At 39.6% G+C, this 25,462-nt stretch overlaps 1 protein-coding gene across 2 annotated transcripts in view; it reads left to right on the top strand.

Moving 5' to 3' along the window:
- Window positions 1–22,345, top strand: part of PDZRN4 (PDZ domain containing ring finger 4) — a gene marked incomplete at its 5' end in the record, with an annotated part of 245,855 nt that extends 223,510 nt beyond the window's left edge. For both annotated transcript variants that reach the window (XM_084519274.1, XM_084519275.1), the window contains 5 exons: window positions 4,495–4,593; window positions 6,624–6,686; window positions 10,294–10,395; window positions 13,208–13,324; window positions 20,157–22,345. In XM_084519274.1, the coding sequence (XP_084375400.1) occupies window positions 4,495–4,593; window positions 6,624–6,686; window positions 10,294–10,395; window positions 13,208–13,324; window positions 20,157–21,680 (1,905 nt within the window). In that variant the 3' untranslated portion in view covers window positions 21,681–22,345. The remainder of the gene's footprint in view (window positions 1–4,494; window positions 4,594–6,623; window positions 6,687–10,293; window positions 10,396–13,207; window positions 13,325–20,156) is intronic.
- Window positions 22,346–25,462: the final 3,117 nt, after the last annotated feature.

The following is a 25,462-nucleotide window of genomic DNA, read 5'->3' as shown; positions in this document are numbered from 1 at the left end:
GTTATTGGATAGATAACTCATCAACATCTTCTGGGTGCAGTGAAAAGAAACTTCACCAACCTCCCTCTTAGGCTGTAATCTGTTTTCCAGAATGTGGCAGCAAAATGTGAGGAGTTCTGAGTTGTTTTTGCCCCCAAAGGGCTCTTCAAGAAAAGCCAATGAAGGGTTCATGCACCACTTTCTAACAGGCTGTCAGCTTTATTCATTGTAATCTAGCTTTTAGTAGAAAGACTTAATATAACTTCAAACTGATGCAAACATTTACCAAGGTCTCCATTAATATTTCTTAACCATTTTCAGCTATTCTAGGAAGCCAACAGGCAGTTAGGTGACATTTATAACCTACTTCTCTACCACTTGAGAGAAATGATGGTATTAACCTAGCTTTCCCACCCCAAAGAGGTGACAGCTCCATGTTTGGCCTTATGTCTCCTGGAGCTGACAGCCTGTAAACTGGTTTTCCCATGACTGAAGCAAAAGATGGCCTTTAACTGTGAGCCAGAGGCTACAGCCACTAACTAATCCATTGCTTTAAAGAACAACCAACATAACTAGTTTTCAGTCCTTCAGGAGCATGACCTCTACCCTTTGTTGTCTTTTCGATGTCTGAAGAAATGGACTACCTTCTAAATTTAAATCCTCTCTTATTCTAATTTCCATGTCTATCTTTAAAGGATTTTGCCATGAATTATTTTCTTAAAAGTATTGTCTTCACCATTGCAAAGCACTGAGTTATTGTTCTGCCCACACAGAGGAAAGAAGCAGCAAGTCAAAGATTTAGCAATTTGGCATTGCTTTCTGTCACTTGGCAGCGGATACCTTCATGTTGAGAGGCGGCTGCCCCCAGAGTGCCCAAAAGAGGGGGAGGCTGTCATCTCCTGAGTGCTCTCCTCAGTCCCTCTCTTTCCACCATCTGTCTGTCAGCACACTTCATGAATCCCCAAATATTATTTCTCACAGATTTTTAAAATGCTGAAATCTGAAGACAGTTCAGTCCCTACATGCTCACACACAAAACCCCAAACCTGAAGCAGGAGAAAATGGCTAGATGTGTGTGTATCTAAAGGGATTTAAAAGGAGATCACATCCTTACAATATCATTACTGTTTCTTTTTTTTTAAGGCCAGTAGGGAGGGAAAAAAAACAAACAAACAAACAAACAAACAAACAAAAAAAAACACCTTGAAAACATCTGTCACAAAATGAAATGTCAAATGCTTCTGACCATGATGGTCCAGGTTCTGTCGTGTCTCTGTTGCTATTGTTCTCCTGAAGTTGTTTCAGATGTGTATGTTAGCCACCAGCTAAAGATTGGGCTTGTGGACTTTAGATCTTAGAGATGATGTAGTGTTTTATTAAAAGATATTGTTAGCCCCGAATGTGACCAGAATATGCTGTGTTCTCTATAAAAAAGATGTCCTGAGGTTTCTGTACTGCAGTACTGCAGATGTGCAGTGGAGAAAGGGTACTTATTTGGAATGGCTTCTGTGCAAAGCAAGAGACCTCATCCAACTTCATCCTTAGTCTGAATGAAATATTACTTGAGTGTGTTCTTGAGTCTAGACTGAAAAACTTGAAATGTTTATCAGGCAGTTAGCTTTGGTCCCCAAGAACTAATGTGGGTATCTACAGCTTGTATGTGGCCACACACACTGTCAACGAACTACACCTCGCACAGTCACTTAGGAAAGGAATAGTCCCAAGAGTACTGAGTACGGATCTCAGCTCTGAGCTCTGTTACAGGGAACAGAAATGAAGGCTGTGGCAATGCAAGCACTGTGCATAGCCAGTCAGTGGATATTTGTCACTGGTGTTTGTCAGCAGCCAGTTCCCAGAGAGGGTTTTAGCAAACCTTCTTCATTCCCAGGATGGAGCCTCTAGAGTTGCCCTCATTTTCCTTCACTTTCATGCCCTAAATGGTTAAATTATTCTGCTCATTGACTCAGCACACGCTGAAAGGATTCAGCTCATTTGCGGCCTGAAACATTTGTCCAACTTTATAATAACAAACATTTTGAGACAAATCATCCACAAGACCATCAAGGTCATTCCTGACTGAAGAAATTACACTCAGAACTGTCCTCGGGGTCCCTGACCAGCCTCAGCGCAGGGAGAGGGGAGGTGGTGCTGGCAGGACAATGAAAGTCAATGGATTTCAGCTCATGAACAGCTCCTCATTTGCCTTGATTTAAAGGTCCCAGTCTCAGCCCTTTATGGTGTATTTAGGCTTCCTTATAGGCCTCTAAGGGACTGCAAGCTTCTTTATTCCTTAAAAGTATACCTTGTTGCTGTAATTGAAGCTGTTTTGTTACTGTAATTCCTCCCTAATATTACAGTTCTAGTCAAGTGTTCTTTCCCTCCGGAGGCATCAATTATTATGGGTTTTGAATAGGCCTCCCTTCAGTATACATATTTTCACTCCCAATGCCAAAATCAGGTCACTGTAATTCTCTTCCTTAATAAAATACAGTCCCATGTTTCTTCTTTCAAACTTCTTTCATGTATAAAGCATGTACTGGCGAATAATTCCACTTCCTACCACATGATAAGCTATTTAAAGTGTCTGTCATACTTATGAAAAGCTAAAGAATACTACAAATTTCATGGTATTTTCAACACTTTCTTAGTATCTCATTAAGACATTGAATATTCAAAGTCCAGCAGGAAGTTTATAGAGTTTATGCATGTCCTGAACCTGTGTAGATTTGTGCATTGGTGAGAGAGCAGGGGATCAAGCCCATCAGTGCACTTGGTGAAATGTAAACTGTACGGGGTTCGTTGGCTAACCTAAGTCTGTGACCTGGGGGGTTTTCAGTAAATTGTGGCGTTTTGATGCTTGGTCCCCACACATCCGCTGGGCAGAGTCATAAGCCCTCCCTGCTGTGTGCCCATTTGTATGTTGATCTCTCTGACATCTCAGATGATGGGGAGGGACAAACTCCTTATCACAACAGAGAACCAGAGTGTAGGTCTGAGGAAAAGACTGGACCTGTGGCACAGCCAAGTCACTATCACTAACTTACACATTCAACACCTGAGTGGCAGTGCTTTCTGGTATTTCCTCAGATGTTTCCTCTTCCACACCAGAAGAAGTATGTGCTTGTGGTGCATGGCTGTTGCAGGCAGGAAGGGATACATCTTCCCTCCCCACAACCCAGCACTGGGCTCTGTTTGCTGCTGCAGGAGAACTGGAGAGAACAGACACAGTGGTGCCCATGTGCCCTGGGAGAGACTTGTGCTAGAGAGGTTGTCCTGATGCTTGCTGAATGTGTGACTCTGCACTGTATCAAGTCTGAAAAGTGGATTGTGAAGGATTCTATTGTCTCTTTCTCTCTCTCTCTCTTTTTTCTCTCTCTCTTTTCTCTCTCTCTCTCTCTCTCTCTCTCTCTTTCTCTTTCTCTTTCTCTTTCTCTTTCTCTTTCTCTTTCTCTTTCTCTTTCTCTTTCTCTTTCTCTTTCTCTTTCTCTTTGTTTTTTTTTTTGTTTTTTTTTTTTTAATGGTTATAAGAAGCAGAAGCTGTTAAGCTCCAAATGTCATCTACAAATTCCTTTTAAATACCCATATCAGCTGAAGTTTTCCATTTGCAACCAAGCTAATACTCTGTGTTATAGGATTCATAGTGCTTTATTGCAATTATTTGCTTCACAGTGTTGAAACCAAGTGCAGCTTTCCATTTTTGTGAATGATTCCCCTGTGAAACCCTAAAGATGCTTAACTCAAATGGGTGTGTGTAGTAGTTATCATTGCGCCATCTGCCCTAAAACTTGCACTTTTCATGAGACGCCACTGCTGGGACATCTGGCACTAAAAATATGTTTTCTACATCATCTCACAATTGAGGAGGATGCCATGGCTGTTCAACTCCACAGGAGATTCCTTGAAGCATCCTTCTATTACCTAACAACTTCTGCAAGGAAAGTATGGCACTAAGCTGGCTGGGGAACAAATAATGATATTAATGGAAGGCTGTGGTTTTGCTTTATGTTTTAGATTGCAGTTGGAAAGGAGTGTTGGTGGTGTGATGGATTGATTGACATGTAGCCAGCCTGTTCTATATCCTATAAGTCAATGATCGGCATGATAGGACTGAAATGACTATGTAATATACTGTAAGTCAGCTCCTATTACCCAAAAGCAAAAAAGACCTGCAAAATCAATGCACATCCATATTTTTCAATTAGGCATATCTTCCTGAATGATTTCTGCATAGCTTGAACCTGTGATATACTGGAATTTCCTTAATTCACAGAGTATTTTTCCCCCTAAAAGAAGCACACAAAATAATGTGTCTTGAGGCTGGGCAGTTACAACAAACTTCTGCTGTTTCTCAGATACATCTTGATGTGTAGGCATGAGGTTTGCCATACTGAGGAAGGACTGTCACTTCTCCATGGCTGGGCAGGAGGGAGTTGGTGACTCGGCACTCCTTTGTGCCACGTAATTTTTTCCAGCTTTGGCAAAAGACATCATGTGAGGCCATGTGCTTTCTTGTAGGAGGTGGAGCTGTGCCGCATTAGCAGCCAGGAGAAGCTGGGGCTGACTGTCTGCTACAGAACTGACGACGAGGAAGACACGGGGATCTATGTCAGTGAGGTAAAGACGCGGCACTGAGGAGGAGGGAGCACATCGGGAAATGTGAGAGCAAGTGCTCTGTGACCAGGCTGCAGAAATGTCGGCTGGCAGCCAGCACATGTCACTTCCAATTCATTTAGATTATCAGTTTAAATTATGTTGCCCAAGTACTGTAATTATTACTAGCGCACTTCTCTAATCTGAATGCTTTTAACTAAAACATCACAGTTAGGGAAGTGTAAAGCAGCCTGAGCACGGCTGGAATTTTGAAATAAATTTGCCTTTATGGGGGAAAGTAGGCAGAGTTTTTAAGGTGAAAGCCTGCTCCACACCCTGCTTGCATATCCCCCCACCACAGCCTCAGTAATCGTAACAGTGGATAATCCTTATTCTATTATTTGTGGTTTCGGTACAGTTATGGTATCACAGACATGCCACAGGTGGATGAAGGGAGTAGCCTGGGAGGGAAATATGTCAGAAAGACTGATCTCTCCTAATATATGTATATATATATATATATTTATTTATGTATTTATTTTTGGTCAAACAAAATATGGAGTACTGGATATTGAGATGGGTGGATCCCTCCGTTTTTCATTGATGTACTAGGAAAACATGATATGCAGCACATATCACAAGGTGTTAGTGTTTCACAGTGTCAGTCCAGAAGGCTTCCAGTTAATTCTCTTTGAGTCCCACCTTTGGGACTCCAAGAGGGTTGTTTCCCTGGATAAAGCAGAACTCTTGTGAGCCCAGGCTCACTGGTGGTTGTCCTGAATGAACTGGATTTCCAATAATTTGAATTCTGAATTCCCATAAACTTTGTCGCTTTTGCGACATGTACCAAATTCTGAATGAAGATCATGGACAAAGTGAATCCGTAGAGAGTTTTCTCCTACTTAACAATAAACAGGGATGAAGAAAAAGTCACTCATTTGCAGGTTAGCAGCAATGCCAAAGAAGCTGAAAAGCACAACCCTGGAACTAGAGTAAGGAATTAATGTAAAACCACCCAAGAACAAGTCTTTCAACAGTTACATAGGTGTGGCTGTTAAAGTTTATTTGACCTTGTAAGGAGAAAGAAAATGCAGGAACCTCCTAATACAATCCAGAATTATATCTGAAATGTGATGTTTTTCCTGCATGGTAGAAATTTCTCAGACCTTTTAAAGTGAATGTAATTATGTTGTCTTTTGTACTTGATTAAACATTTAGGAATCATTTTTTTTCTATGACAGTTCACAAGAAGAAAATAATACCTAACAGCTGTAGAGGACGTAACCTGCAAACCAGATGCTAAACTCAAATGCTTGGTTTGAAAAAATAGCTTATGGCATGATGAAGCAAAATAATGATTTAAGATAACCATCAACTGAAAGGTGATAGATTGTATTGCCCTGCAATGAACAGTAGGTCATTGCTCAGAGATGAGCTATAGTGACTTTGATAAACTGTTAATAGAGCCCTAAATATCTATTTAGGTTAAAAAAAATTAAAATTAACTAGCTTAGAGCAGAAGCTTTATACAGAACCTGTGAATGATCTATACAAAATAAATCCTTTTCTTTTTTTCCTGTTTCCTTGAGAACTGCAAAATTCCAGAGGAAATAACAGATTGAAAACTGAAGCAATCATTTCACAGTAAATATTTTCATGCAAGAAAAATAAGCCTGCTTCTCTCCCAAATACAGGCCCATTTGTATGGAGGTATCAGCTGCTGCAGAATAACCTCAGTCCATAGTGAACTTCAAGAGCACAGGGACTCTGTTGTTAATTCTTAGTGCTCTGACAGCTGAAGGTTAATGCCTGATGGTGGCATAGAAGAGTATTAATCTGAAAATCATATGCTCCTGACCCCTTCTGTCTTTAGGCTTTTATCTGAAACAAGATTATACAATTATTTAAAAAACGGTTGAGTTCACAGGGCTGTAAAGGAAGGTTTAAATTACCTCTGTACAGAGTAAAAATGGCACTTTATTAAATTCAGCAGCACTGATTGGCTTCTGGTAAAAATATTTTAATCTGCTGTTACTGAATATTGTCCTGTGCAGGTTGATCCAAACAGCATTGCTGCCAGAGACGGACGGATCCGTGAAGGAGACCGTATTTTGCAAGTATGTGACAATAGACTCTTTCCTAAACTCTTTCTTCAGACGAACATGCAGTGCTGTCTTCTCTGTGGACTGTTAATGAGGGAAGGTAGTTCTCTTTGTTACTGTGATCGATGAGAAAATCCATGTCTGTCTGTTTTTTAACACAATAGCTGGGAGCTAGAGCGCACGTATTGAAAAATGAGAATGACAAACTTGTTCTGGCTCATGCCCTTATATCCTGTGTCTTTCTTTGCCGTATTTATTAGCAAATCTCATTTTCTCTGTGTTCATCTCAGTTCGTGTCAAATTCTAAATAGGGATCCTGCAAACATAAATACAGGTGTCAGAAACTTGCTGATCATTCACCGATTGCACAAATTTGTGTAAGCCTAACTCACGCTGAGCATTGATGGCAAGAGTTTTCATACAAAAGACATGCTGTTCATAAAGGATGATCTTGAATGTACTTGAGCAGGGGTTTTACTAGACTTTTGTTAATATTTTCTTTCCTCCACCAAAAATACACTGCTTTTCTGAGTTCTTGGCTGATCCACCATCTTGGCTTTTTTCTTCCCCCTTGGTTTCTATTGATCTTCTCATTTAGAGAGCTGCCCCTGCAGCTATCCTGCAGATAGGTTTGTGCAATAAAGCACAGCGCCCGTAGGCGAGGTCTGGAAGAGGGAGGGAGGGCAATGTCACTGTGCAGAGAGGAAAATAGCTGGAATGGCAGTAGGTTTGTGTTCTGAACTGGCAGTGAATACTATGTTTTGAAGTAATGACAAAACAGATACCAAAATCAGTAAATTGGAAACTGCTCTATTATATCATTTTAGTTCTGGTTTCCAGTCAATTTCCCTTTTATTTTGTCTTTTTTTTGTGTGTGTGTGTTTTGTTTGTTTGTTTGTTTTGTTTAGTTTTTCACTGAAGTCCCAGAAGTAGCTCCTGGTAACGACAGGTTGTTTTTCTATAAACAGTTCCATAATGGCCTTTCATTAATACTTGCACATGTGCTTTCTGGTTGTCGCAAGCTTAGCCTGTTCCTTCCCATCATTCTTCTAATTTCTGCAGGAAACCTCTTTGCTGAAGTACCTGTAGCTATACTTCTTACCCTGGTATCACCTTAGGGATTGTAGCTAATCTCCCAAGCACAATAGGATCTAGAAGCTGGTTTACCAAAGTGGCCCATCTTTCAGAGAGGAAATAATAAGTTACATTTTAATGCCGAGATTCACTCAGGGCTGCTGGTTTATTCTCTGTGCAGCTGAGGATGTGAAAATGTTGTCAGGTGAACAATGCTGCCCACCAGAAGACACAAATGCCATGGTGCGAGGGGTGATGGGGCTGTGGGACCACGTTACAGACTGAGAGTAGGACTGGAAAAGTCAGTGTGCTGTCTTCTGTGTCTTGCTATAGAATATCCATTATATCCATTGAAGGAACCAAACAGAATATAGTGGTATAAGTCATTAAAAAAAAAAAAAATCTTGTTTATTTGACCAAGTAGAAACCACTTTCATTCTTCCTCTATGCACTTTAAAGTAAATAGAGGGTAGATTCATTTCCTGTTATTTTCCTTTCTTTCCAAAATTTCTGCATGAAGTGGAAAGCCAAGAGCAGTTCAGGCAAACATTCTCAAATTCCTAATGAAATTCATTTCAATTGTGAGTAAAGACTCCAGGGGTGAGAGAAAGCATAGGTAATTCTACTGTCTTTTTGTAGGCTGGAGCATTTCTTTAATGTCAGTGCTGATATATAGCTATGAGTTTGATCATTAAAGTTAACACCCAGAGAGTTATGTGGGGTTTACTTTCATATCTGAAAACACATTGACCCTCTATCTACTCTTATTGATGAGATAACTCAGAGGAATAGAAGCTGACAATGCCATTACAGGGGATTACACTGAGGCTGGGAGAAAGACGACTCCCTAAGCATGGGGGCATTTTCTGTGGGCAGCAGATGGCATTGGTTAAGGCTGCGGGGGGGGGGACAGGGGCAGGGAATACTGTTTTGTGTATTTCTCAGAAAATTACAGCAGATTTCCTCACAAGACTGGAACTATCCCCTTCTCATTCTCAAAAACCTCACACCTCTCCTGTCACCTTCACAGCCTCTTAAGCATTGAGAAAAGTCTGAGTATTTCACATCAAATATTATGAAGTCAAGGGAAAGGTTTTATGAGGACAGTCCTAGTGATACTTACCTAAATTTCTGCCATTTTTAGCTTTGAACCTCCAGGCTAATAAACGGTGTCTCCAGGGCTGAGCTGTTCTATGGGACAGGCTGACATCCTGCTTGTTTCCCAGTGATGTGCTGCTGCTGTGGGGACAGCAGGGCTGTGGTCTCTGGGGTGGGAGAAGGGGCAGTTGCCCAGATGACAGGACTTGCTGAAGCAGCCACTGTGGCTTGGGGTATTTGGACAAGTTGGAGATCTGCTCGTGGCTCTCTGCGGCTGTGGTGTTGCGTTTGGGATTAGGGCAGCTCTGTGTCACCAAATAATTGACTGGTCTCCTACAGACCACAGTTATCCTTTCATGAAGCCAGTGTAGTGTCTCAGACATTTATTCATTGCCAGTTGGATGTCCAGGGTACACAGGGTTTTCTTTAATCTCAATTAAAGCTGTGATTTTGTCTCAGAGTTTTCAGGCCAAATATGCATGCAGAAATAGGACTTGCTCTTTTCAAGCCAAAACATTCCTGCTACTTTGAAATTGAACCCTTGCAAGAGATTAAATATTGGGCAAGGTTTTATTTCCCCTTAATCATAGAATATCCTGAGTTTGTTCTGCCTTCCAGTTTTGTTTTCACCCATTTTCAAATATACCTTTTTTTTATTATTTGTTTGTTTTGTTTTGTTTTGCTGCCACAATGAAAACAATACAATTCTGATATTGGTTGGACAAAAGTAAATACATTCAGAAAATACAATTCATATTTGATTCCCCCTAGAAGGGGTTTTGGACAATGTAAAACGTGTTTGTTATGATGTAGTCATGGATGTGGCTGTTCCGATGAGGTGATGGAACAGCAGAGAGATAGCATGAAAAACACAAACTGCTTTTATTTTGATTATCCTCTTGTAAGGGGGATACGTATGTTTTGTGTGGCTCTGGATACTAAGCTGTCCACACAAATATAAAATGATTAAATGGAGCAGCAATAAGCAGTGGCCTGTAAGTATTGCCTGGTGAGAGATAATGCTGCAGCTCTCTAATTGTCTCTGTACAAGCACACAGTGTGACTGATTTCAGCTGTGGTATTACCAGTCTTGCTTCCACCAGCACTATTATCTCAGAGTGACACTTCCATTACTCTGAACGGAGAAAGATGAACGTCACCTGTCAGGGGCTGGTTAATTGTGTTGCTAGATGTATGTTACCAGGGCGCAGGTTGGACATTTATGAACATAACTGCTTCCTCTGATGTCCGCCATCCTTCAACGATCGATATGGCTCTTACAGTAAGCGCGTAATTGAGTGAAGGCACTTACCACTGAGGGGCTGAAGATGAGCCCATTGTGCAAGTTTCATTGTCCATACATTCACCACAAATGAGCTGATATTTGCCCTTTATTGTGTGTTGCTTTGTGGAAATAGAAACTAATGTGCCACTTTCATTTGTTTTCTAGATTAATGGCCAAGATGTCCAGAATCGGGAAGAGGCAGTAGCATTGCTCTCCAGCGATGAATGCAAGAAAATTGTGTTGCTGGTAGCAAGACCAGAGATGCAGGTTAGAGTAAATAGATGCACTGAGCCAAGACCTGTGTTATACTGTACATTCACTATCACCATAAGTAATGAACTGCTGAGAAGTGGGAGTGCCAAGGTTCCTGACAAAAGGAGGAAAAAGATAATTGCAGAGCTTTGCCCCCTTTTAGCCAACAAAGAAAATAATATGTTATTACCAGGGCTTGTTTGCCCAAAGCTAAACAATTCCTTTCCAGCAGACAAAGTAAGCAGATATACAAATAAAGCTGAGAGCACTAATATGGTATTAGTAAAATATGAAGTAGAACTTGAACACTGTGCATTACTTGTTTGATGATTCTTTTTTGTTCTGGGAATAAACTTCCCATGCTTACCTCAGTCATTTATATGAGCTTACACAAAGCTGTAGTTTTTCACTGCTGATGGCCCTTTTTATCCCATGTACTTGTAAGCAAGCATGTTCATTTATGTGACAGTTATGGGAATTTCACTACAACACCATTCATGAGCTCTGGGTCTAATTGTTTTCAAAGAGCCCTGGTCACAAAAAAAAGGTTGTACATTAAAAATCATATCTCAGGAGGTACATTTTCAAAATCTTTTAGGAATATTTCAATGGTATTAAAAATAAAATTATGCCATGACAAGAATATTTTATGTCACTGCAGAGGGAGGTGTTAGGTTGATCATCAAACTAAGGAGAGGTAGACTGGAAGAAAAGTACTTTTTGTACTTCCCTTTATATTCTGTTTATAAGCCATTGCAAAACAAAAGAGACATTATATTGTCACTGTTCTCTCCATCTGTCAGCAATTCAAGCAAAGTTGGTTATGTTGTCATTTGTCTCTCATGCTATTGATCTGATATTTCTCGGTCTCGCTAGCTGCATACTCTGTATAAATTAAATTGAGTAAGTGTAATTCAGTGTCACTTGGAATCTCTACTTCAATCCAGTACTTATATAAGATTCACAATTTCAGCATTCATTTCCTTTATGTTTTTCATCAATCTAAACAGCTCCCATAAAAATGATGACAAAAAGTATAGCAAAAAAATAAAAATAAAAAAATAAAAAGCTATGCACCAGTTTATATTACAAAATCGTAGCATGCATTGGAAGTTCCAGAAGTTTTGAAAAGCTTTTTCAATATTATTCGTAATGATTTTTATGATTTTTCACTAAGATTTTTTTTTTTTCCTGTGGGGATAAGAGACCCACTGACTGATAAAATGCTTGCCCAAGGAAAGTTAGTTGTCTGTATTTATTTAGATTGGTGAACATGAAAAAAATTATATCAATATAAGATAAGGAATTACTTATCTCTATCAGTGTAGCTTCCCATGTAGATGCTACTTTCATATCACACAAAATAGTGTATTTTGGTTTGTGATTTTTTTTGTTGTTTAGCTTAATTTAGCTGAAATTGTGTTCTGAGAACATAATTAGGCAAAACTGAAGAAATAGCTGTAGTATGTCAGAAATCATGCTGTCCACAACCTGATATCAGGTAGCTGTTTTGCTTTGACTCTGGTAAAAGAGAGAAGGATTAAGCAGGCTTTTATTTTTAGATAGAAAATGGTAATGGCAGTATTGCAATCTCGAAGGCCGACTGCTGAGCACATTCATTCAGAAACGGAAAAAAAAACTTCTTTGACCATTTATTTGTGCACTGAATACTGATGGATAATTAAGTTCTGAAGCAGAGCACCAGAGGAGCACATAACCTGTTTAATATGGAAACAAATGGCACAGGCATGTGCATTCACATATCTGTATGTGCGCAGAATGTATGTAGTGCGTGTGTATGCTATGACATATATTATTGTTATTCTAAAAACTGTAACATAAAGATTCACATTAAGTTAGGCACAGGGTCTACCATGATCAAAGCAGCAGATTTACCCAAGTGAGATTCATCTTTCATCCTCCCGATTTGGTTCTCTCTGCAATTTCATCAAATGTGAGAAATTAAATTGCATCCTTTATGGTAGAGAAAGACTGTGTTCATGCTTTCCCTGGAAAGCATGAAAGGGGAAAAAAAGGCAAGCAAGTACAATAAAGCTCCAAAGGTTGTTTGGTCTTGCCACATAAACCCAATGCAGGGTTGTGGAGAAGAGAGAGGATATAAGAACTTGACAGAAAAGACGGTGTCCCCTCTTGTCCTTTTGCAACACTATCTTCACCAAATGTCGAAGTATTATTTTACACTTAGGGAAAAAAACAAACAAACGAACAAAAAAAAAAAAAACAGTAGAAGCTTGTTTCCAGGCACACTCAAAGAACAAAAATAACCACACTTCAAGTCACTGCATCTGTCTGTCACCTTCCTCTGTTTGTTTGTTTACCTGGAAGATCAATGGGAAAACTGCCGTAGAAATGCAACACAAGGCGTCTATCAAGGATGCAGCACTAGGGCACAGCACTGGGGTGGAGGTTGTTAAAGGAAAGAGCCCAGTTGTCTCATAGCCCTATTAGTAACATTGCCGCTCTTTTGGTGCTGTGGCTCTTGGCAGTAATGAACATGACAGCTTCAGGATTATGCGCTCTGCCTTTCATACCTTTTGAAAAGAAATAATGTCTGTGCTGTGCAGTCTCCTTCATTATGAGAGAAAATCAGTCATACTGTTTCAAGAAAGGATAAAAGGCCTGAGAGTCCCATTTTTTTTTCCGTCTTTTTCTTCCTCCTTTTCTGAGAAGCGGACTCCTACCGCCTGGCTTTCTGAAGTGAATCATTATGATAAAAAGAACTAGTCAAGCATTGCCATTTGGGTTTACCCTATTTTAGCGTGCATCCTTGCTGACATAATATAATGTACTAATGTATTCTTTGCAGCTGGAGGAAGGGTGGCTGGATGATGAAAGGAATGAATTCTTGGAGGAGTTGAACTTAGAAATGCTGGAAGAGCAGCATAATGAAGCGATGCAGTACACAGCCAATGAGGTGGAGCAGGTAGGACTGCCACTAAATGTGTTATTTGAAATTTTGCTAGGCATACCGTGTTACTAATAGAGAACGAAATGGCTTGCTGTAGAGTGGAGTCAAAAGCTTTGATAGAATTTTGTCTCTACAATGCTCTGAACTCCAGTGTGCTGTAGGTCAAAGCAGAACAATAGATGTTTGGGCCAAGTTAGCAAACAATTCAGGAAACTGTGATAAGTGCAGAATTCTCATTTTCTCTGAGCTCTCAGAATATTATTTCTTCCTTTCTTTAATTCTGAAGTGTTTGGGGTTTTTGTTGCTATATTTTATGTTTTTTTTTTTAATGGATTGTATTAATGTGACATGTAGAGCTCTGAGCAGAGACAGGTGCTCCTCTTGTACATTTGCAAGGTATGAACTGGCCTGTGCAGTGTGTAATCTAACTTTTAGATTACGGTGTTTGAAAGAAACAACAGGTGTTTTGGTAATACAAGTGTATTTTTCTTACACCAACAGCGCACAGTTCATCATTTGTTTTGTTAATGGAGGCAAAGAAGCATACTGTTAACACAGTCTCAGCTTGCTGCTATCTTAACTTTTACATGCCCATAATGTGCTGTTAGCTATGGGGCTGTGGCAAAGATACATGTGCACTCCCAGCAGCAGTACAGTTTCATCAAGGGATCTTCTCAGATCTTTTTTTTTTTTTTTTTTTTTTTTTTGTGGAAGGTGTAAGTGACCTTATCCACACCTGAACCAGATGATCTGTGAGCATGCACAGCCATGTGAAGCTGAGCATATAACATCACACCTCATCTCCTGGCTTCTGTATATGTGTTGCTGGGAAGAAACTCTTTTTCTACCCATAGAAATCTGTAACTTGATTTTTTTTCCCCATTCTGAATTGTTCGAAAGCAAAGCCTGAGGCATTTTTTTTTTTAAGTGAAGAGAGGGAGAGATGCTGAAAGCCTTCCTTCTTCTGGAAACCAGGGAACTTATTTGGCTAGTGGGAGACCTGGCTTCAAATCCTGCACTGCCAAGTCCTCACTGGGGGCCTCAACTTGCATCTAGCCTGTTCAATCCCCATCTCCTTTCCTGCTTTGGCACTGATGATAACTCCCATTAAAGCCATTCCCTTTACACAAATCAAATATTCATTGGGACAGAGACACTGACAGAATAGCTCAGCAATTAAGTCTATTATCTGGAATATGATAGATCAGATTACAAATCCTTGATCTTATAAGCATTTAATTAATCGCACAAAGTGGAATAACTCTGGTATCAGAGGTGAAGGAAGCCTTGCGATGGAATGTATAATGGCCTTTTAGTTATGATCCTTTTTTCCAGGCAGTGATCCAAGCCTTGCTTTCCCAGGTCAAATGTGCTAAATACTGCACTGTTAGCTACTTTGAACTGAGATCTGGCATCATTTTTTTTTTTTTTTTAACCAGAAATTTTATCTTAGATACCCAAATATTTCCTGTCACAAAGAATACTTGCTCTTTTCAAAGCATTTTACTTTGTGCAGTGATATCTTCACCCACTTCTGGAAGAGATTCTTGAGCAGGTCTGCCTACAGACCCCTTTTAAACCGACACAACATTTTGGGGTCTCTGAAATCCCTTCACAGTTGTGGTTTTCCACACTCAGTATCCCGTCAAACCTTGACTTTTTCACTGAATTTGGGTTGTGGTTAGTGTTAATTACTGAACAGTAATGTTCTATGAGGTGGTTTTATCAAACCACTTGAGATTTTTTTTTTCCATTGAGATCTTATACTGAGTACTTTTCCCCTATTGAGATTTTATATTAAGGTAGAAGAGAGCTACACTTGAAAAGATTATGGTCACTTGTACTCTATAGGTGTCTGACATTGCATTACTTGAAGTAATTCTAGGGCAGCCAGACAGTTCTTTGCCCTTCTGATGAGTAATTGAATCAACCAAATGCAGCTTGATGTGTAATGGGGCATCAGTAATTTGTGACAGCTGCTGTCTCTAGACTCTGTGTAGTGACTCGTCAAGTCAGAAAACTAGTTCTTTACTCCTTGTTAGGCTAGGAAACCTAGCAGTTTTCTGAGGTGAATTACATAATACATTGGTGTAATGAAACTGCTCTTGTTGCAGCTGGAAGTAGCCAATCTGAGTAGCTTCAAGTTCCCTGGTTGGCCATGGAGATTTTGCTCCAACACCAGGCTTAATTTCTGTGAAACAGGACACAGTCCTTTGGCTTCCTAATTGTTTGTCATCATGAATATTGTGAGCTGCAGGAATGAATGCACATCATAGCAGACTGTCCTTCCAAATATGAGTATTTTTTACTGAATGCCATTTTAACATGTAGTACAAGTTGTCACAGAAAAATGTGGTGCAGTTTATAATGAAGAATAGTATAAAGTAGACAGTCGTGTCTTTTTTGTGTTTTTGAGCCACTCTATGGAATTCAATCAAGAATTGTATCTTCTCTGTATAGAATAGTCCAATAAACCTAGAGGAAAGATGTAATTCTCCATTTCTTATAACTCATTGTATTCCTTCCCCATCAGAACATTGTGGCCCATTGTGCAGCACTGATAACTTTTACAAGAATACCATAGATTTGCCATGCAGAAATTCTTATCAGTATCATGGAATATATCAAAACCTATTAAGAAAAGAAAGAATTGGGTAGAGTAATTCATTGTAGTTCATTCAAAGCTGCAATGCAGTAAAAATATCTGGGGGAAATTCCTTTTTGAGGCCTGTTTCAAAAGAACAGCATTGTTTGCAGAAGAGCATTTTCCCTTCTAATGCACCACTGAAATCAATCCCAGTCTTCCCCAGTGACAGGGGTGTCTCATGGTTAGCCTGCCACTGGCAATTCCCCTCACTGTGGTCAGCCTCCCTTTCACTGTCAAAGGCTGACCGGAGAGCCCAGCAGCGAGATTTATTAAAGCCCCTAACTGAATTTCACTGCTTTCAAACTTTAGTAGCAGCCTGGGTTTTGAGTCCCAGTATACATCCTAAGTTGAAAATAAGAATAGAACAGTGCTTGAATTCCTGCAAGATTAGCCATTTTATAGGCATGAATGCTTGCTGGAGCTGAAATGCAGAATCTTTTGAGGTTCATTTATTGCTTGATTGTACACACCGCCAGGTTCGTGTTCTCATTATCTGAGTTCTCACTGCAAAGATGAGGCCTAAGGAGCCCTTTGGTATTTCAAACAGAAATAATTGTAGCAGAGATTGACAATGTACGTTTAAAAACAAACACTTTGTTTGGAATAGATAATAGATAACATTGACAAAAGCAGCACACTGGTAATTGGAGACCATCTCTTGTTTTTCAAAAGGGACTTAACCTGATACTAAGCTTGCTACCTTTCAAAATAAAATTGAAATAATTTCATGGTGTAAAAGACTGCTCAGTCTGAACATGTTCAGGGGCTCTGGCAAAGATGACAAGTCCAGAAAAAAAAAAAAAAAAAAAGCCAGGGACTACCTTACTTGAGTCAGAGTGAATTTTTTTAATTGTATCTCAAAAACATACAGAAAATAAATATTTGTATTACTTTCAGTTTTCTTAATTGAACTAGTTGTATATATCCACATCCTGGGAAAGTATTTAACTTAGTTTTGATGTCTGCTTTAGATTGAGAAGAATCTGACTGTACAGACATTTGTTTCTTCATGACAGAGTTGGAGAACCCCAGGTGACTACCTGACATTCAGGTGTCTGTACTATAGACACTTTTGATCAGCTCAGTCCCACCCATTTGATTTCTTTGAGACTGGAAAGATGGATTTTGCTTTGATTACATCTTGTGTGTGCATTAATTATGGATAGTAGATGGCAGTGTTTTATGTTTACTCTGTCTAGAGCACGTGGAAGTTGAAGAAGCAAAATTTAAATTGTTGATTGAAGTGGTGAGGAGAACAAAAGACACTAATTCTCAAAGTGTTGACTGTGTGGGCCCAAACTGTAACGTCTCTTTCAAACACCATGCAAATAGATACATTAAAGGATTTTTCAGATGTGCCCAAACATGTGCTTTGCTCGTGTGGTGCCACAATGGAGACAGCAGAGAAAGCTCTAGTAGCATCATGCGACTCAGCTTTTGGAATCTATGTAACTGCACGCACAGTATGTATAAACCACCATGTTTAGGGGGTAACATGAATTTAGTCAGATGAATGCAAGTTGTGCTATGTTGCTTCCCCCTCAGGGTCACCAAGTGGAAAATAGCCCTTCTCCTTCACAAGGGTAGATGGAGCCCTACATTTGGGGCAGGCACACAAATTGCTAGCCATCCTGCAGCAAGGCTGTCCCAGGGTCTGAAGGAGCTTTTCTCCCTCATGTCAGTCATTAAACATTTTCCAGAGCAGTGAGAATCATAGATGACACTGTGCCATCTCCAGAGTGCAGTGTAGATTACCCAGACTGGAGTTACTTCTCTGCTGAAAAATTTGGGGATAGCAGAGGTGAATACAAGCTGGAGCAGTTCCAAAGCAGGTGAGAGAAGGAACCAGAATAGCTTATGTAACAGCACTCACATAGTAAACAAGAAAAATATGAAATTAAACCCAAATCTCTGGCTTTCCTGGTGAATGCTCTAGCCACTTACCTGGTTGGGTTGCTCTTCTTCTGGTTACCCTTGGTTTTCTTGAAGAATTCTGTAGACATTGAGTTTTTTCTCCAGGCAAAATATGAAATTTTGTCACTCTAAATAAAACAAACAACAGCTGATGCATGAAGACAGTATGTTCCCACCACTTCTCCAGATACTCATAAAAATGAAAACAAATTGTTGCAGCCACTTTGGAAAAATATACAAGCCTTAATAAAAAATAATAATAATTAAAAAAAATATCCATTATACTTTATGCTATCTCATAGCAATGCATAAGTTGAAGAAATAAGGAATAGGTAAATGATAGTTATAGAACAATTCTGCCATAGTTAGTTATTTAGAGTGTTATTGGTACTACTACTGATATTCCTTCCTCCTGTAACAAGATACCTTTTCTTTTTAGTGGCTAAATAGAAAGAACTAAGAGGATCTCAGAAGGGGAAAACATGGGAAATATGTACCAGTGAACTTTACAAATTTGCAGGATTTTCGTGACATTTTGTCCTTTACAGTTTCAAACTCTAGTTTACAGAAATTTCTGACCCTACAACATCAAGAAACATTGAACCTTTACACAATCCCTTGAATAACTCTGAACACATTCTGTCCCACGATGCTTAAAATTCAAGGGGGAAATTTCTCCCCATATGGCGAGAGAGAGCAATTGACACATTGCAGGTGTGGCTACCAAAGATGCACAACAATTAAACAGTTATCATGCATTTTGTTATCAGCTGTATGTGCAAAAATGTGCAGAAATGTGTGTTACTATTCTAAAGAGAAGTTTTCCTTTGCAAGTCTTGTATGAGAAAACATCACTAAAACATCCTTTCAGAGATTTTTAACTGGTCTGTCACAAACACTGGAGTCTCTGGATGTTGTGTTTCTTTCAAGATTTATTTTATTCCACTATTACTTTGTATTTGAGGGTGAGGGTTATCTTTGTTTTTCTGAGACTAGGCCATTATTTTTTTCTTGCATTTGAAGAAAGAAAACCAGCTGAAGGGTGTGTGATCATGGAGTGCACATGAAGAGGGGAGAAAGGAGGAGATAGGAGGCACATTTCATCCTGTTTTACTGTCTGTCAAAGAAGAGAAAAAGGGAATTATGACAGTGGCCTCTTTGAGTTTGTTCCCTTTCATTGGGTGCAGTGTACCTTTTTTCTCCCTTGATTATTACTACCATTATACATAATTATGCAATTATACCTCCTAAAAGAGAAAAAGCATTTGGTTGATACTATGTGCGCTTAGATATTTGGTGAACAGGCCATATAAATTGCACTCTGTATGATTGCACTGTAAGGGAAGTAGGGGGAAATTCTTTTTGCAACCAGTTTGAAAAATAAAAAGCATGTGTCTCTTCAGAGAGACATTATCTCACATTCTTTGAATATAAAAGAATATAAATAGGTTAGATACAAAGAGTGGGGTGTGAATTAAAAAACAACAGCCTAAAAGCTTGACATTAGGCCCATGGCAAGCACTCAGTGTTGTTCTACACTTAATGGTAAAAGGCTGTTTTTATTTCTGTGGAATATAAACTCCAACTAGGGAATAGAAATGGTCTCCGGGGATGTGAGAGAGGTCTACTTGAGCAAAATCCTGGAATTCAAAATGAATAGCCTTTCAGAAAAAGATTACTGAAAGCAAGAAATGTGAGAGAGGGCCATGGAAGGCATAGTGGAACAGGCTGGCCCTCTGCAGGCTTCAACCCTCCCCATCTCCATGAAGCACACAGAGTCCACTGACTTAAAAAAAAAAAAAAAAAAAAAAAAAGTCCCATTGATGAAATATTATACCCTCTTAGATTGCACCAGTCATTATTTGATTGGTTTGATACTCAATATTTTTGAAGTGATACCAGCACTGAAGCTTTCTCCCAAGTTTGAGAAGATTTCAACTCCACCAGTCTCTGGCCATAATCCAGAATCAAAAACAGTGCACCATCTGGTGATCATTATCTTTAAGCACTGAGAAGAGATAGCTTAGCTAGAGAGGGAAATATTTCTTTCCAGACTTTAGAAGATATGTCACTAATGCTGTAATTCATCTGCTTCACTCAGTATGGCCACCACAGCATGACTCTCAGAAATGTTTAAAAGCCACGAGCAGTAGGACTGCTGTTTAGTGATCTGTTTTAATTCAGCTTAAATCAGATCCCAGCTGTTTAAGCAAAACAGAGCTGGAAAATATTCTCAAGTAATGTGATCTGTGTTTGATAATCACTTTGGTTTGCTCCTTTGTTTAGCCAAAGAAACATGAGGAAGAGGATGGAACTACAGACACTGCAACCTCATCATCCAACAATCATGAAAAGGACAGTGGGGTGGGACCTACAGATGAAAGTTTGCGTAATGATGAGAGCTCAGAGCAAGAAAATGCACCTGAGGAGCAGAACAGTGCTACCCTGCAGTGCAAACGGGAGCTGGGTCACAGCCAAGATACGTTAGGAAGTGTTGAGCTCCAGTGCAATGAAAGCTTTTTATCAGGGGAATACATCGAGTCTGATTTCATAGGGAACCCAGAGGAGGAATGTGAAAGGTTTCGACAGCTGCTGGAACTGAAGTGCAAAATTCGAAACCATGGGGAGTACGACCTGTATTACTCAAGCAGCACAATAGAGTGCAACAGAAGAGAGCAAGATGGAGTGGAGCATGAGCTGCAACTGCTCAATGAGGAACTGAGGAATATTGAACTCGAATGTCAGAATATTATGCAAGCTCACCGACTCCAAAAGGTGAGGGATCAGTACGGAGACATTTGGGCTTTACATGATGAAGGGTTCAGGAATTACAACACCAGCATAGACGTGCAAAGAGGCAAACTAGATGACATCATGGAGCACCCTGAGAAGTCTGACAAGGATAGCTCCAGTGCCTACAACACAGCAGAAAGTTGCAGGAGCACTCCCCTGACTGTGGAGCGATCCCCTGACAACTCTCTCCAGCGGATGATCAGCATCACCAACAGGAAAAACCTGAGGAGCACAGTTGTGGCAAATCAGTCATCCTCAGGACAAAGCAACAAAGAGACAACCTCAGCCAAAAAACCCACTGAACAAAACAGTGCTGCTGAAGACACCATGCTGGCATCAGAAAGTGGCAAATTCACAGACCAAGAAAAGCAGAGCACTGAGCACATTCCCTACCTGTCTCCATATCACAGCTCTTCTTACAGGTATGGGAATATACCTGCTCATGCAAAGCATTATCAAAGCTACATGCAGCTGATCCAGCAGAAGTCAGCCGTGGAGTACGCCCAAAGCCAACTCAGCCTGGTGAGCATATGCAAAGACTCACAGAAGTGTGCGGAGCCCAAGATGGAATGGAAAGTGAAAATAAGGAGCGATGGGACAAGGTATATCACAAAGAGACCAGTTCGAGACAGAATCCTGAAGGAACGTGCCTTAAAAATTAAAGAGGAGCGCAGTGGAATGACGACAGATGATGATACAATGAGTGAGATGAAGATGGGTCGCTACTGGAGCAAAGAAGAGAGGAAGCAGCATTTGGTGCGAGCTAAGGAGCAGAGGAGGCGACGGGAGTTCATGATGCGTAGCAGGCTGGAGTGTCTCAAGGAAAGTCCGCAGAGTGGCAGCGAGGGCAAAAAGGAAATTAACATTATTGAACTGAGTCACAAAAAGATGATGAAAAAGAGAAACAAGAAAATCTTGGACAACTGGATGACAATCCAAGAACTGATGACACATGGTGCTAAATCTCCAGACGGCACAAGAGTGCACAATGCCTTTTTATCAGTTACTACTGTATGAACGCAACTTCTTTCAGAGAGTATACTACCAGTTTAGGTAGAGTACGATTGCCTCGTTCAATGTGGCATTTTTATATATTTTGTGACTGTTTATAGTTTGACCTTTTTTGTAAGCAAAATTACCTGGTAATTTTTCATTTGTTTTTCATATAACGGTACCTTCTTTATCTGGCAGTCTTTCCTTATCCTGCAATATATTCATATTACTCATTTGTAGAAAAAAAAAATGAAAAAGAAAAGCAAAACAAAAAAAAAAAAAGTGGAGAAACCAATTAATTTCTTAACCTAATACATATTCTGTAAGTTCAGATCTGGATTTATTTCTCTAGTTTTCTTTTTTCTACTTTAGTAACAATACAATACCAAAACAAAATGCTTTATACTGTATTCTTGGCTTAACAAATTGTTGAAGTTTTACATTGTAGATTGCATCTGTTTATAAATCATATGTCACATCTCGTCATATAGATAAGAATGACCTTTTCCAACAACACATTGTACAGTACATTTAATCTGTAAATTGCAATTGTATTTGTCCAAGTAAAGTGTAGGTGGGCAATTATGTGTTCTGTAGTGGCATTGGTCATGTAGCTAGGCAGTCTGTGATAATTGTGAAGATGAAAGAGAAATAAATTATTGCTTATCTTTAAGAGAAAAAAAAAAAAAGGTCAAGAGTTTGATTTCAATTGACCATTTGCCTTTAAAGGATGATTTATCTCACCACACATGATTTTTACAGCATCAAGAGATTTCAAAGACACAAGACATCTTTCCATCATGATTCCATTGACTGGTTCTTATGAATTAGCTTTTTTTTTTTTTTTTTTTTTTTTCCAGAACACACAGGAGTGAGTGTCTTTGTCCATTGTGTTTTGTTTTGTTTTTTCTTACCTGCTATTATTAGTTGATTGAATGATTGATTGATACATTGTTTTGTGCTGTCAGGTCATTACTGTGGGTCCTTTTTCTGACAAAGATTGCTATTTGTTCTACACATAGAAAACATAACCACTGCACATGGCTAACTTTGAGCCAAATCTCATGCATGAAAACTAGCAGTGGTTGTCACTGACATTTTCACAGATGACAAGTTAAGAAAAAATAGAGAATGAAAAAATCTAAATTAGCTCAGGTTTCAATTTTGCTGTTGAGGAGCATCCAGGTGTGAAAGAGCACCATGGTGAGCTAACTGGTGCCCAGGAGCAAGGGCAACTTGCTGTCTGAGTGCCCAAGGGAGCCCTTGTCTCTTCCTGTGGCAGAAGCACCTAGGTTACCGATGGGGCATCATCTAAGCAGCTGCTGCTGGCATCCCAGTGAGTCGTGACAAACCTAAGTGGCTACTCCTGGGCAGCCACAAGGGTTTTGAAGCCTTGGTTCAATATCCCTATTTTTTTAAATCCCTACCCATGAGTCACAGGGGTTCTTAACTGATGGAAATGTTTTTTTTGGTAGCAGTATTAGGTGCTGAAGTCACTTGACATCAGGTTTTAAAAGACATGCTTAAATATGCAGAAAGACACGTTATTCCAAAGTCTCTAATTCTGGAAAACAGTCATTTGTTTTTTAGCCACTTTTGGCACCAGTAAGCACTGGCAGCGCTCTCTGCATCTCTAGGCATGTAAATACGATAAGAATGCTACTCCCTGAGTGCTTAGGAAAATTATGCCACTCACAGTTCATAGTTTGATAATCAGAATATTTTCCATATCAGACTCAAGGAAGCACCATCCTACATTCTCTGCTAAACATATAGCTGTTTGTACATAAAGAAGAATACTTCAAATTTTTCATATTAAATTAGGAAAATGGTGGAATCCAACACCAGAAAGGATAATAGGGTGATACAGTATAGCTTCAAGGGGCTTTCACCAGATTGTCTCTCCAACAGATTCAGTAAACTGTCTTTGACAAACCTAAGCCATCTAGGAAGATACACATCCTTCCAAAGGAGTCATATAGCTATTGCTATGGCTTTCTTTTAAATATGGGATTTCTTTTCTCCCCATTATTAAATCATGACTCAGAACTCCTCTCAAACTAAATATTATGTTGCCCAAATTCAGAGGAAAATTTGAATCTTTAAATCTTTAAATTCCTTATTTTCATCATTGAGAAATAAAAACAGGAATATCCATGTCTAATTAGAGAAAAGACCTAGTTGGATGGGGGGGTTAAGTAATAGAGAATAACTAGGCAAACAAACAATATTTGTAGAGATGATATATTAAGATGCTATAAATGGAAATGCAAATCTGAGGAGATCTATTGAAAATTAGTAAGAGACAAAGTGAAGATTGAGAGGTGATAAAGCAATATTTTATTCTGGGAGAAAAAGAAGCAGTAAAATCATGGGGATTAAACTGCCATTTTAGATAACTGCATAGGAGAGCAGCAAAACCAAAACAAATATTGATATTAACTAATAAAACCATAAAAATAATAATATAAACACTCCACCACCACCTTCCCCCCCAAAAAAGTGTTTGCCAGGCCATTGTCAGGGCTGGCCCAGTGCCCACCATAAAGCCAAGGTCCTGCTGTGCCTGTCCCTCCTGGTGGCACACTGTGACACGGTTTCTAGCGCAGCATGCTGCCACTGCCTGCCAGAGTTGCCCATCTTTTCCCTCCTTCTTCACCTGCTGGAATCAGCACATCCCTGCCAAATCCTTTATCCAGCATTTTTTCATGTTTTTCTCTGCTAGCCTGTAGCTATGGTTATATAGTGACATTTCCTTTCTCCCCTAAGCAGTTTTTGGGAGAAGTGTTGAGTTTTACCCTGATGAAATGCCTCAATCCTTTCTACTAAGGTGGAAAATAACCACACTGCCCTAGAGCTGGGCTGGGCTGGTGATGCAAAGGGGCTGAGAGGCAGCTGAGGGGTTTGCTGCTTACAGCTGGTTCTCTGCGGGGCAGCACTTTGTGTTGCACTCCCTCATCCCAGCAGTTCTGTATCAGTGAAATCCCAGGCTGACACCCCACATACTGTTTATCCCCATGTATACTTTTTTTCCAAGTGTCATAATTTCTTAATGAGGAAAATAACATTTTAGTACTGAGGCACATTAAAAGAGAAGAAACAAAATACATTTCATGTTGTCATAAATCTTTAAAGAAAAGTGGCTTATCTGTTGTGAGAACAGATAAGCCACTGTTTTTATTTTTATTTTTTTATGAAGGAACATAAGAAATAAAAATGCTTTCCAACTGGAACAAGACCAGCTCTTGCCTGAGTGTTGCTTGCAGCTCTGGGATAAGGAGCAAAAGGCAGAAATAGGTGTGTTATCACGGCCACATCACAGCTGGAGAAGGAGCTAATATCCCACTTATCCCTCCCCCAATGCTGGGACCCAGCTGGGACCAGCAGGAGGTAATTCTTCCTATGAAACCAGCAAGATGGCCATGTAAAAAGAGTTACCTTGTTCCACTTGAAAACTGAACTGCCACCATAGGTAAGATTAGAATTTGTGGATTCACTGCACCCTCCTCTCCAATGTAAGTATCCCTAAAGGGAAAATGATATTTTTAGACAATGAACTAAACCAACAAAGTCAGCCTATTATGCTTTTTAAAAGAAAGAGACCACCAACACTATCTGAATTGAATGGGAAGAGAGATGGAAACTAGTCTATGTTTGATGCATTGCCGTGCTACGTGGATCTCAGAAGAGATGATGCAGCAACATTAGCATTATGCTTTCTAAACTTGTGGGGATTGAATTATTCATTAATATCATGATGACTGACTTTCCCTTAAAAAAAAAAAAAAAAAAAGTTTTATATCCAA

This window comes from Aythya ferina (assembly GCF_964211825.1).
Source record: "Aythya ferina genome assembly, chromosome: 1".
In the NCBI taxonomy this organism is placed as follows: Eukaryota; Metazoa; Chordata; class Aves; order Anseriformes; family Anatidae; genus Aythya; species Aythya ferina.
Note: the sequence above shows the minus strand (reverse complement) of the source record. Positions and strands in the feature narration are given on the sequence as shown.